This window comes from Ictidomys tridecemlineatus, chromosome 1, assembly GCF_052094955.1.
Source record: "Ictidomys tridecemlineatus isolate mIctTri1 chromosome 1, mIctTri1.hap1, whole genome shotgun sequence".
Lineage (NCBI taxonomy): Eukaryota > Metazoa > Chordata > Mammalia > Rodentia > Sciuridae > Ictidomys > Ictidomys tridecemlineatus.
Genome location: NC_135477.1, coordinates 32,151,965 through 32,164,179, shown reverse-complemented (window position 1 = coordinate 32,164,179; position 12,215 = coordinate 32,151,965). Strand labels below are relative to the sequence as shown.

Sequence of the window (12,215 nt, the reverse complement as noted above, 5' to 3'; positions counted from 1 at the left end):
GAAAATCTAGTCTATTCTCTGTGCTGCAGCCCAGCCTGGTTGGATATTCCATCTTGAGGTTAAGGTTACATATTGTCTTATAATTTGAGTCTCTGGGACTTTATAAAGGACACATTGCTTAAAATGTAAAGGGCCTACTCTACTATAGTCATGTGTCACTTAACAATGGGGTTAAATTCCAAGAAATGCATTGTTAGGTGATTTCATCATTGTACAAACATCAGAGTGTACTTACATAAACTAAGATGGCACTAGGCAATAGGAATTTTTAACTCCACTATAACCTTATGGAACCACTATCATATCACATGACACCCACACAATGGTCCATCATTGACCAAAATGTCTATATGAGGTATATGACTGCATTATAATGAACTAGTACAACCTAATATTTGTCAGAAATATGTAATTTTTATTTAAATCTTATCTGAATTATACAGCTAGGGTTAATGGTGCAGCTTAGTGGTAAAGCACTTGTAGAGCATACATAAGGCCCTGGGTTCAATCTGTATCACATTAAAAAAAGAAAGAAAAAAGGCATGTGTGAATTATACAACTATATCAATATACTAAATGAAATAAATTATCATATTATTCAGAATGCATCTAAAATCACCACTAGAACTATACTCACTACAATTTTATACTTAGGCTACAAGAAATCTGGGTAGCAAACTCTTATCAGTAAAGTTGATATGGAAAGGAATATAGATATGAAAGCTGGGTTTATTACAATATTTTTAAAAACTTCACTAAAAGTGAAAAGAATTCTGTCACTTTTAGGTGCCAACTTAAAAAAAATTGGTAATTGGGGCTGGGATTGTGGCTCAGAGGTAAAGTGCTTGCCTAGCATGCATGAGACCCTGGGTTTGATCCTCAATACGACATAAAAATAAAATCAAGATTTGTGTCCACCTGTAACTAAAAAATAAATATTAAAAAAAGTTGGTAATAAAGGATTTAAGAAAGAATGTAGGGTGCCCTATGATGCTAGAAGTGAGATTATCTTCTTCTTAGTCACCTATTCATTTGGAACTGGTTATTTTGTAAGAAAATATAAGATTCCTAGAGGGTGTTAAGGAATTAGGGAGAGTAGGGAATAAATTTGCTGGGAGTAGAAATACTCCCTGGGCATAAAGTGTCTTTTTGAGCAAAAGCCTCTTCACATGTCATCATAGCACATGTAAGCTATTTACAAATTCTTTCTCCAGTTAAGGATAAATATGGAGTCCGGAGTAAACAAAAGTGCAGTTACAAGTGCCTTGTTTTTAATCAAGGCTTGATTTCATAAAGAGCTCCCATCTTGATGCTCTGAAGACATTGTAGGGTCACGAGTAAAAGTGGACCTCTTTTGATATATACCAGTTTCCCTTTTGTAACTATATCTTCCTCCTCCACTGTTCTCTACTCTTTCTAATATCTCTAAAGACCTCTCTTCTGCTCAGATACCTGCTCAGATTGCCTTGCTTAATGCTTAAAAGGAATCAGGACTTACTTACTGATCCATTAACTCTATAACACAAAGCTCCACAATTATGTTCCCAAACCAATGAAGAGTACAATTTTCCTGGCTGCTATCTGTCTTGGCAGAGTAAGGCAACCTACTGGAAAAGTACTCTCAAGGTGGCAGTCTCTACCCCTTTTTGGTTGCTTTTTTTTGCATCACCACTAAGGACAAGGGCCCAAGAAAAGTTATCAAAGAGAAAATGGCCAAGTGTGGTGGCATATGCCTGTAATCAGCTTGTGAGGCTGAGGCAGAAGGATTGCAAGTTCAAAGCCAGCCTCAGCAACTTTGCGAGGCTGTAAGCAATTCAGTGAAACCCTGTCTTTTCTAAATATTTAAATACAAAATAGGGCTTAGGGATGAGGCTCAGTAGTTGGGTGCCTGAGTTCAATCCCCAGTACTCAAAAAAAAGAGAGAGAGAGAGAGAAAAGGGAGACTACTTCTTGGACAAAGTTCAGACTTACGCCAACATCTCCATGATCCATAGAAAATTTATGTGTTTTCTGCTATCTTTATGTATCAACTACTTAAAAACAAACTTTGGCAGATGGCTAAGGATTTTGACCTATGAACACCTGAAATATTTTTGAAAAACACCCTGAATCTCCATGATTATTAAAACATTCTTTTCTTTTTTTTAAAGAGAGAGTGAGAGAGAGAGAGAGAATTTTTAATATTTATTATTTTTTTAGTTCTCGGCGGACACAACATCTTTGTTGGTATGTGGTGCTGAGGATTGAACCCTGGCGGCACGCATGCCAGACTAGCGTGCTACCGCCTGAGCCACATTTCCAGCCCCTTAAAACATTCTTAAGTCTCTTGGATTCAAAACATACTATGCTCAAGCCTGCCATCAAACAGATCCGAGACCATCCTTATTTCAAATGACACAGGTATTAAATAACTTATTTTGACACAGAATTGTCAAATACTTTAAATAAAGTATTATGCAAATGACTTGACTCAGCATGAAAAGCAATAGAAGAATGAGTCTGTCTTGTGTCCATTATTAGCTCACCTTATTTCTTAGCATCTAGTATAGCGCTTGGTTTTATTAAAAAAAAAAAAAAAGTAAGGTGGTAGCTTAGGTGAGTATATGACTACTGACTACGACACTTAGCTTCAAAAAATGAAACTCACTGACATATTATGCACAAATATATTTCATACCCATATTCATACAAGATATTTAAATACTAGATATACAATGATCTGTGACTCACTATATAAATACATAAACAAGAAAAGTTAAAAGCATAATGCAAGCTTGAAAAAGCCATTGAATTCCTGCTCTAAAACTGATTTTTCACCTAAATTACAGTTTTTGTTGCCAAAGTCAAACATAAATGTATTTGATATTTTTTAACTTTATTCATCCATTCATTCATTTATTTATATAAATGAATGAATGGATGAATAAGGACTACAAGTTCTGAGAATCCAACCCAGTGCCTCACACATGCCAGACGAGTGCGCTACCACTGAGCCACAACCCTAGCCACTATATTTGTATATGTTTGGAAAATAATTTGACGCGTATTGGTCACTTGTGCTCTGATTAGGACAGAAACCCTGTTTATTCACAGAAATATTTATGATATTCTTTATGTTATTCATTTATATCTAAGTAGAGGTTATAAGTAAATATTTATATGCTAAAACATACCTTTTTTATCCTTAACAATCAAGCCTTAAATGTGACTTCAGAAATACCTTTCAAGGGGTTGGGGTTGTGGCTCAGTGGGAGACCGTTCGCCTCGCATGTGCAAAACCCTGGGTTCGATCCTCAGCACCACATAAAAATGAATAAGTGAAATAAAGGTATTATGTCCAACTACAACTAAAAAATTAAAAAAAAATACTTTTCAAATCACATATAAAGAAAAGACTTATACAAAACCAAAACAGGGTGTGGTGGCCCACATCTGATCCCAGTTATTCATGAGGTTGAGACAGGAGGACTACAAGTTCAAGCCCAGCCTGCCAAATTAATGAGACCCTAGCACAAAATAAAATTTTAAAAGGCTGGACATGGGGGCTGGGGTTGTGGTTCAGTGGTAGGGCACTTGCCTAGCATGTTTGAGGTGCTGGGCTCAATCCCCATCCTGGGGTGGGTGGGATTGGTGGGGAAGACTGACATGCACAGTTAAACTGATATCCACACTCCCACTGCTGGAATGACATGGGAATTTTTCAATTTTTATTTATTTCATAAGAAAGGTACTCTAAGTTCCACACCAAAGTAACTAGCTTTTATGGTTCTGAATATGGTTATGAAACAATGAGAGATCTACTTAGTTAGACTAGTATCCTTTTTTAAAAAAATTCTCACATCAAAAACAGGAAACAGAGAAAGCAGCTATGTATTCAACTATTAACAGCAGAAAATATTTCCCTGGCCATTGAAATATATTTCATAAACTGTTGTTAGAATATGACAATAACTAACAATTGCTGTTACATAAAATACTGCTTTATAGTTATATTCAGTAAGAATATACATTTTGGCCTGGGGTTGCAGCTTAGCAGTAGAGCATTTGCCTAGCATGTGTGAAACACTGAGTTTGATACTCGGCAACACATAAAAATGAAATAAAGGTGACTGTGTCCACCTACAACTAAAAAATACTTATATATATATATATATATATACACATACACATTTTACCTGTATTTTTAAAAAAAAAAAATTAGGAAAGCCTTTTGCTGGATTCCCTTAGTCCCTAAAACAAGATGGGAAATTCTTGGGCTGGGTTCTTCCCTCTTAGAGCAGTTCTTCCCCTAACAGCCTCCAGGGCATGTCAGCAAACACACAGAACTTCAAAGATACTAGAATCACATTCAAACTTCTTTTGAAAGTAGTCATAATAAACACTCATCTTTTTTATAAAAGACCAAATTAGGTGACTTCTTAAAGTGAGCCAATGAACCTAAGTCCAATTTCAAGCTATTTTTTCTCTTTCCTCAAAAATCTGCATACAATGTATACTCACTCAAATTTACAATGTTTCTTATTTCCATCTATAGTATTGCAAGAACAATAATATTTATTTAGTTTCTTAAATATTTAGTTTTAGGGAGTAGCTAAATGATAAAAACAGTCTCAGTCTTAAATGTCCTATGTTTTATGCCCTAATTTTAATATGGCAACTAAATTTCAATAATATCTAACTCAGAGATTTTATGTATGTGTGTGGTGCTAGGGATGGAACCCAAGGCCTCCTGTAAGCGAGGCACACATTCTACCACTGAGCTACATTATCACACCCAAAGATTATTTTTAAAACTATAACTTAAGCTGGAGCCAGTGGCCCTAGCAGCTTGGGAGGCTAAAACAGGAGAATCACAAGTTCAAAGCTAGCCTCAGCAACTTAGGCCCTCAACAACTTATTGAAATCATGTCTCTAAATAAAAAATTTTAAAAAGGGCTGGGGACACAGCTCAGTGGTTAAGCACCTGTGGATGCGATCCCTAGTACAAAAAAAAACTAACTAAATACGTATATTAAGTTTTTAAAAGGCAGCATCATTAAGAAGAAAACTTCCAAATATCAGGAGAAAAAGAAGGTTTTCAATTTTTCAATTTTCCTTTTTTAATGAAATAACATTTTCTTAATTGGGGCATAGCTTTATATCATGCAAAAGATAATTATTTCTCTTCCTAATCATTCTTAGGACGTTTTCCTTGTAGAAGAAGAAATATTTCTAAGTCAACAATTTATCTTTACCACATACAAATATACAAGGAAGTCCACTCTTCATTTTTGTGCTACCGTAGTGATGTTTTCAAATATTTGGTGAAATCCAGAGGTGACTCTATAGCAACTTCACTACAATGTCTTTTGACTAGTTCATTTAAATCTTCATTCAAAAATAAATCTCCTTGTAAAAATTTATCCTGGAAAAAAAAATTTAAAATATGAGTTAAAAAGTTACTTATGCTCTTAAGTAAAACCCAAGCTGTGAGCAAAGCTATAAATAGCAACAGCTGATACCAACAAATAAAATTTAATAATGAAAGATGTTTGGTCAGGTCAAAGATGTATCCTATATTGAGTGAAGCAGTCTCACTGACCATCTCTATACAATTCCAAACCTAAACATCTATCCTACTATCAACTCTTAAAACATAAAAAAACCCTACAAAACAATTAAGCAAGCTAAAGGTTAAAATAATTAAAGACATGCAAGTTTTTTGTTTTTATTTTTTTAAAATGAAAAGTACCACATACCTTCTTTTTGGGGTTTGATGATTCAACAGGAGGATTGAAAGTCATTGCTGCCATGCTGTAAGTCTCAAAAAGTTCAACTGCAGATCTATAAAAACAAATGTAAGAAATATAGATACTGTCATAGTTAGAACTTGAAAATAGATTGTACCCAAACTTGCTACCTTAAAATGAATCCTAAATTCCCAGATGTCAACATTATCCAACTAATCTATCGAAGAGAAGTGTAGAATACATTTAGAAATGCAGGAACAATGGGCTGAGGTTGTGGCTCTGCGGTACAGTGCTCGCCTGGCATGTGGGAGGCTCTGGGTTCGATCTGCAGCACCACATAAAAAAATAAGTAAATAAAGATATTGTGTCCAACTAAAAAGTAAATATTAAAAAAAAAAAAAAGAAAGAAATGCAGGATCAAAACACAGAGGAAAAGCCAAGCAGAAGACTTCTAGCTCAGTGTAATCAAATCCCAACTCAATCAATTATGTGAACCAGAAGCAGTTAAATCTAACTTAGTCATTGGAAGCATGAAGTTATCCCCCCAGGGACTTCAAAATACAGCTAAACCGGATGAAAAACAAGGAAAGGACACTCAGGACAGAAAACATGTCTATATCCACATCATGTATGTGAAACCTTAATAATTTAAGGTTAGTTCACTTTCCCCAAAGGAGACAGGAAATGACCTGTAAGGACTATGATTAAGCTTACACCCAATCTCTGTCCTCCAGAAAAGCAACACATATGTATCTCCCTTTGCAAGCCTTCAGGATAAACACAATCCTCATCTTCCTCCAGAAAAGAAAAACTGGCATTAAAGAGGAAAATACTGAGGATCACTAATGAAAATATAACAGAAAATGATCATTAAATAAAAAGAGGGGCTGGGGTTGTGGTAGGGTGCTTGCCTGACACGTGTGAGGCACTAGGTTTGATCCTCAGCAGCACATAAAAATGGATGAACAAAATGAAGGTACTGTGAATGACAATTTTCTTTTTCCCCACTTTAAAAAAATATGGTTGAAGGTGGGGGATGGGGACTGTTAGGAAGTAAGAAGGAAGAAAAAGGTAAATGGCCATTATTTAATAAGGCCAAAGATTATCCTAGCCAGAAAGCAACCCTTTTAGAGGGAACAGTAACTGACTATTGATACTGCCATGTAAAAATACAGGCCAAAATCACCAAGTCTAGTATCTCAGGAGAAGCTAGAAATGTCAAAGTTACATGAATTTTTCCAATATTCAAAAGACAGCAACTAATTTAAACTTTTGTTCAAACTCCGAAGAGTCTGGCCCACTCTTCAAGTCACCTGTGGTATCTGAATTAAAGAAACCAGAGGCTAGCTGGATATGGTGGTGCATGCCTGAATTCCCAGCAGTTTGGAAAGCTGAGGTGGGAGAATTTTGCAGCCTCAGCATTTAACAAATCCCTAAGAAGCTTAGTGCAACCCTATCTCAAAATAAAAAAGTAGAAAGGACTAGGGATGTAGCTTAGTGGTAAAGTATCCCTGGATTCAATCTCCAGTACCAAAAAGAAAGGAAAGAAAGAAAAGGGATGTGGCTCAAGCGGTAGCGCGCTCGCCTGGCATGCGTGCAGCCAGGGTTCAATCCTCAGCAGCACATACAAACAAAGATGTTGTGTCCGCCAACAACTTAAAAAAAAAAAAAAAAAAAAAAAAAAAACAGAGCACTTACAAGGGAAAAAAACTTACCACAACAGCAAAATGCTAATTCTGGGTACCGGTTACACTACAAAGTACTATGGTTTGAATGTGTCCCTTCCAAAATTTAGGTATCAAAACTTAATGGCCAATGTGAAAGTACAAGAAATGGGCTAATAAGGCCATGAGGGATTAATAGCTCCTCAAAGATGCTTTCTCATAACCTCTGCATAGCTTGTCCTTCCTCTACTCCTCCAAATGACACAACAAGGCCCCATTATCTTGGACTTCCCAATCTGCAGAACTTGGGAAAATAAATTTCTGTTCTTTATATATTACTGAGTGTCTATATTTTTCTGAAGCAAGCATAAATGGTCTAAGATAAAAATAGCTAGCATTTTATCTTCTACTGTATTTAACTGAAGTAATTTCCTAACTAATTTGGTGGAATACAGGTTAATTAATATTTTTCCAACTTCAGAATATTTCCAAAATACAACATTAGAAGAAAAGAAATTTCTTTTAGAAGGACCCTTTTCCCATCTAGAAGCATAGAGTGGATGCTGGAAGTTTCCTTCTGACCTTTTTATAGGTTGGAAGGTATTCTTGGGAGGCCCAAGGAATGTAACTGTTGTCTTTCTGGTGGCAGTATTCCAAAACACCTTTTTTTTTTTTTCTCACTTTCCTCATTTTCTTTCATAGCAGAATTATTTTTTAAAAAAAAAGAAGAAGAGGGCTTGGGATGTAGCTCAGTGATAGCTACTAGGCTGGATCCCCAGCACTTAAAAAAAAAAAAGGAGCAAGGAAGCTCACTCTGATTGGACTTTTCACTACACTACTCTTTTGTCTTTCCTATATGTGTGAAACTTTCCAGGATTTTTTTTTCTTTTAAGTTTTAAGGAATTATCCAAACAAATAAAATCACAGCCAGCATACTTTTTCATTGATTTATGCAGAATTGAGGATTAAACACAGGCCTCACACATGCTAAGCAAGCTCTTACCATGGAGCTATACTCCTGGTTCTTTTTTTATTTTTTTAATTTTTGAGATAAAGTCTAACTAAGTTGTCCAGGCTGGCCTTGAATTTGCAATATTCCTGCCTTAGCCTCCCAAGTAGCTGGGATTATAGGCATCACTACTTTCAACTAGGCAGCATATTTTATCTTTGGAACAATTCAGGAATATGAAGTGAGACAAAAACCTGACCCTCAACTTGCACTTAACATTTTGTAATCTAGTACTTTATAGTACTAGACTTTTCAAAGTAAAGAGCTATCAGCTGAATTTTGGTAGTTGTCTTCTTTTCCAATTTTTCTCCTGAAATACGGGGGATCAAACCCAGGGCCTTGAATGAGCTAGTAGACAAGTGCTCTACCACTAATCTTCATTTCAAGTCTCTAAATTTTGTAGTTTTATAAAAAAGCAATGCTCTGGGTTCAATCTCTCACACTGCAAAGAAAACAAAAAAGGAAAAGAATAAAGCGATGCTAAATATTACCTTCGGCTCAATTCTGGTTTCAATGCTTCAGAGCCTTCAGAAGGTGCTCCAGCCATTAGGTGAGCTGCAAATCTCTGCACGATGGGATGGTAATGTCTCTGAAGAAGAAACAGAAAACCACATTTTGCACAGGTCAGTACTTTAGAAAACACTACTGAGCAAAGATTTTCTTTAATGAAACCACAAAATCTTGCTTTTTTAAAAAAAAAAAAACAACAAACTCACATATACGTATTTAACTTATCAGAACCACATGCCTACAGAAAGAATATAATTTTTGCTGACAGGATTAAAACACAAATCTGGGAGCTGGAGCTGGGGCTCAGTGGTGAAGCACTTGCCTTGCATTTGTGAGACACTGGGTTCGATCCTCAGCACCACATAAAAATAAATAAAGACACTCTGTGTTCCTCTACAACTACATAAATTTTTTTTTTTAAAAATCTGTTTGAGGACCAAGTTACCAGTGACATAGTTTAGTCTTGCTTTTATAGTATTAAAAAATATTAAAAAGTAATTCCTACTTCTGAGTGAAAATAGTTTACAACAACTGACCTGATACTCATATTTCACAAGACTTACTCTAATGCTATCCATACGCAGGAACAAGGATGTTGTAGAACATAGGTAAAACCATGAAATGTGGCCTACTGAAGTATCTTTGGATAAGATTCAATATAAAAACTGTCATTGTTTTCTACTGTCTTAAGAGAATGGACCTCAACAGCTTAAAGAATAACAAAAGCAAAGTGAAATGTAATATTAAAATATGAATTGTAAAACAGATATTCCCCAGAACAAAATACAGTAAGTCCTCTGACGATAATAACTATTTGAGGAAACTGAAAAATCATTGCTCACAAAAGAAGAAAAATAAATAAATAGGACTACTCTTACCCGAAGTGCATGCAATTCCCACAGTGCAGTGTTCTGAGCATTACAGTACTCGGGCTCATCCAGCTCAGGGAGGAAAACCCCACTTCCCTGAGATTCATTATCAAGCAATAGATCTGTTTTGGGGAAAGTCTGCAAAAACACATTAAAAGGGAGAATCAATAAATTAATATTGTAATTTTAAGAATCTCATTGGTCTGTACTTGTGTTTCATTTGAATTCGTGGTTACATACGAGCTACAAGCACAAGGTCTTTAATAAGAAGTCATTTAAGTTTATATAGTAAGAAAAAAATTGCAAAAGAATGTCTTGTTTGAGAAGAAAACAAGAATATTCTGTTTTCTTTCTTGCAAAAGAAAACAAAATATTTTTTCCACTCTCCAATACTACTTTTAAGACTCTTTTTTTACAGGGGCTAGGGCTGTAGTTCAGTGGCAGAGTGCTTGTCTAGCATGTGGGAGACACTGGGTTCTATTCTCAGTACCACATATAAATAAAGAAAAAATAAAGGTGCATCAACAACTAAAAAATATTAAAAAAAAAGAATCTTTCTTACAAAAATACACATATATTCAATACAGCATCATTGGTTAACAGCAGTAAGAATAATAACCTATAACTATCAAGAGAACTACAAAGAAGCATAAAAGCCAGACTACCTAAATTTGAATGCCACTTCTAACACTTAATACTAGTGTCATCTTAAGAAATTACTTTAAAAAAAAAAAAAAGTTAAGAAAGTTACTTTCTCTTTCAACCTGTTTTACCATTTATAAAATGGAAACAATAATGCAGCTACCTCAGGGTCATAAAAATTAAGTGAATTAATCTTTGTAAAGCATTTATAAAAGTGGCAGATACATAGTAAGAACTATACAAGTTTTGTTTAAATAAACCTTAATTATTAAAGAGATAAATGGGAATATTTGTATTGTATCCACTACCATTAAGTGTTTTTAAAAAACAGTGTATCCATAATCCCCTTAATCTCCTTTCCATTACAAAAAAAAAAAAAAATGTTTTTTTTGTGTGGTGCAAGTACTTATACATGAATTTCAAAAAGTCTATAGGAAGGATACACACCAAGTGATAAAAATAATTACATTTGAGAAGTGTCAACAGATACAGAATCCTTTCCATATGTAATTTTATGTTGTACTTCTTTTATCACCTGATCTTGTTACAAACGTGAATTATTTTTCCTATCTGACTTTTCTAACAAAACAGCGTCTCACTGTGTTGCCCAGACTAGCCTCAAACTCTTGGGCTCAAGCAACGTTATTACTCTTGCTTCCATTTCTCAATGTCCCAAGGAACTGGAACAACAGACATGTGACACCACACCCAGTTGTGAATAACTTTTGTTAATATAAAAGAGGGAAAAAGACACAGATCCAACAAACAAAATGTGACTGCAGTATTATAAGAACTTAGCTCTCCTCATTTGTATTACTACTTACATGCATTAATATTCTGGTAGTTGCTAAAATGCCAATGCTTGAATTCGGAAGAACCTGAAGAGCAAGGGTACAAAGGCGCTTGATGAAGGCAAGGGCTCGCTGTTGAGAAACTTGCTTTCTTCGCTTGGTTAGCATGACATCAAGGCACTGGAGTACAATCTCAACACTATCATTGGTAGCACCTAAAACAACAGATATATTCTTCAGAACTCTTCTCATTACTTTTTCATTATGCAACTTCACTGAACTCCAGAAAAACACAAACATACACAAACAAGCTAAATTGTTATACCTTTCTCAAATCATTTCTCTAATCACTGAAAAAGTACTGTACTGCTAAGAGATGCAGTGGGCTATATTGACTGCATTTTCAGTCAATACCAAAAGTTCAGGAGGATTTTAAGTTTGAGACCAGCCTCAGCAACTTAGTGAGGCCCCAAGCAACTTAGCAAGACTCAAAATAAAAAATAAAAAAGGACTGGAGATGTGAGCCCAGTTAAGCACTGCAGGTTTGATCCCCAGTACCAAAAAGAAAACCCGGAAGTTACTCTTTCTTCAAGTCTTTCGTAAGGTTAAATTCAGATGTGTGCACTGGCAGGCCAGTATATTAGGTACCTATGCCAATTTCTCATTGACTATAATTCTGGTCATATATAATTAGAAAATAAATACGTATTAAAGGAAATATTATTTTAACATACATACCTGCATGTAATTTAAATAGCGTTTTGTAGAGATGTGTATAGAATTTCATTGGATCAATATTTAGAACATCACCTTTGAAATGAAAACAAATACATATTAGTTAAGTACAGCTTCCGAAGACAAAGCAAACAAACTTGATTTAGAAAATATCTTACCTTGCCCAGAAAGAATATGAAAAGCAGTCTGAACACAGTGAAGACTTTCTTGGTAACTTAGGTCCTTTAAAAAGAAAAAAGCTATTAAGAATGATAATTATCATTTAT

The 12,215-nt window shown here is 35.1% G+C and overlaps 1 protein-coding gene across 2 annotated transcripts in view; it reads right to left on the bottom strand.

The window, feature by feature from the left end:
- Positions 1 to 394: 394 nt before the first annotated feature.
- Noc3l (NOC3 like DNA replication regulator) overlaps positions 395 to 12,215 on the bottom strand; it is a 33,340-nt gene continuing 21,519 nt past the window's right edge. For both annotated transcript variants that reach the window (XM_005333718.5, XM_040272679.2), the window contains exons 15-21: positions 12,108 to 12,171; positions 11,953 to 12,024; positions 11,248 to 11,429; positions 9,791 to 9,919; positions 8,894 to 8,991; positions 5,739 to 5,823; positions 395 to 5,404 (exon numbers count right to left, since the gene is read on the bottom strand). In XM_005333718.5, coding sequence (XP_005333775.2) covers positions 5,276 to 5,404; positions 5,739 to 5,823; positions 8,894 to 8,991; positions 9,791 to 9,919; positions 11,248 to 11,429; positions 11,953 to 12,024; positions 12,108 to 12,171 — 759 coding nt within the window. In that variant the 3' untranslated portion in view covers positions 395 to 5,275. The remainder of the gene's footprint in view (positions 5,405 to 5,738; positions 5,824 to 8,893; positions 8,992 to 9,790; positions 9,920 to 11,247; positions 11,430 to 11,952; positions 12,025 to 12,107; positions 12,172 to 12,215) is intronic.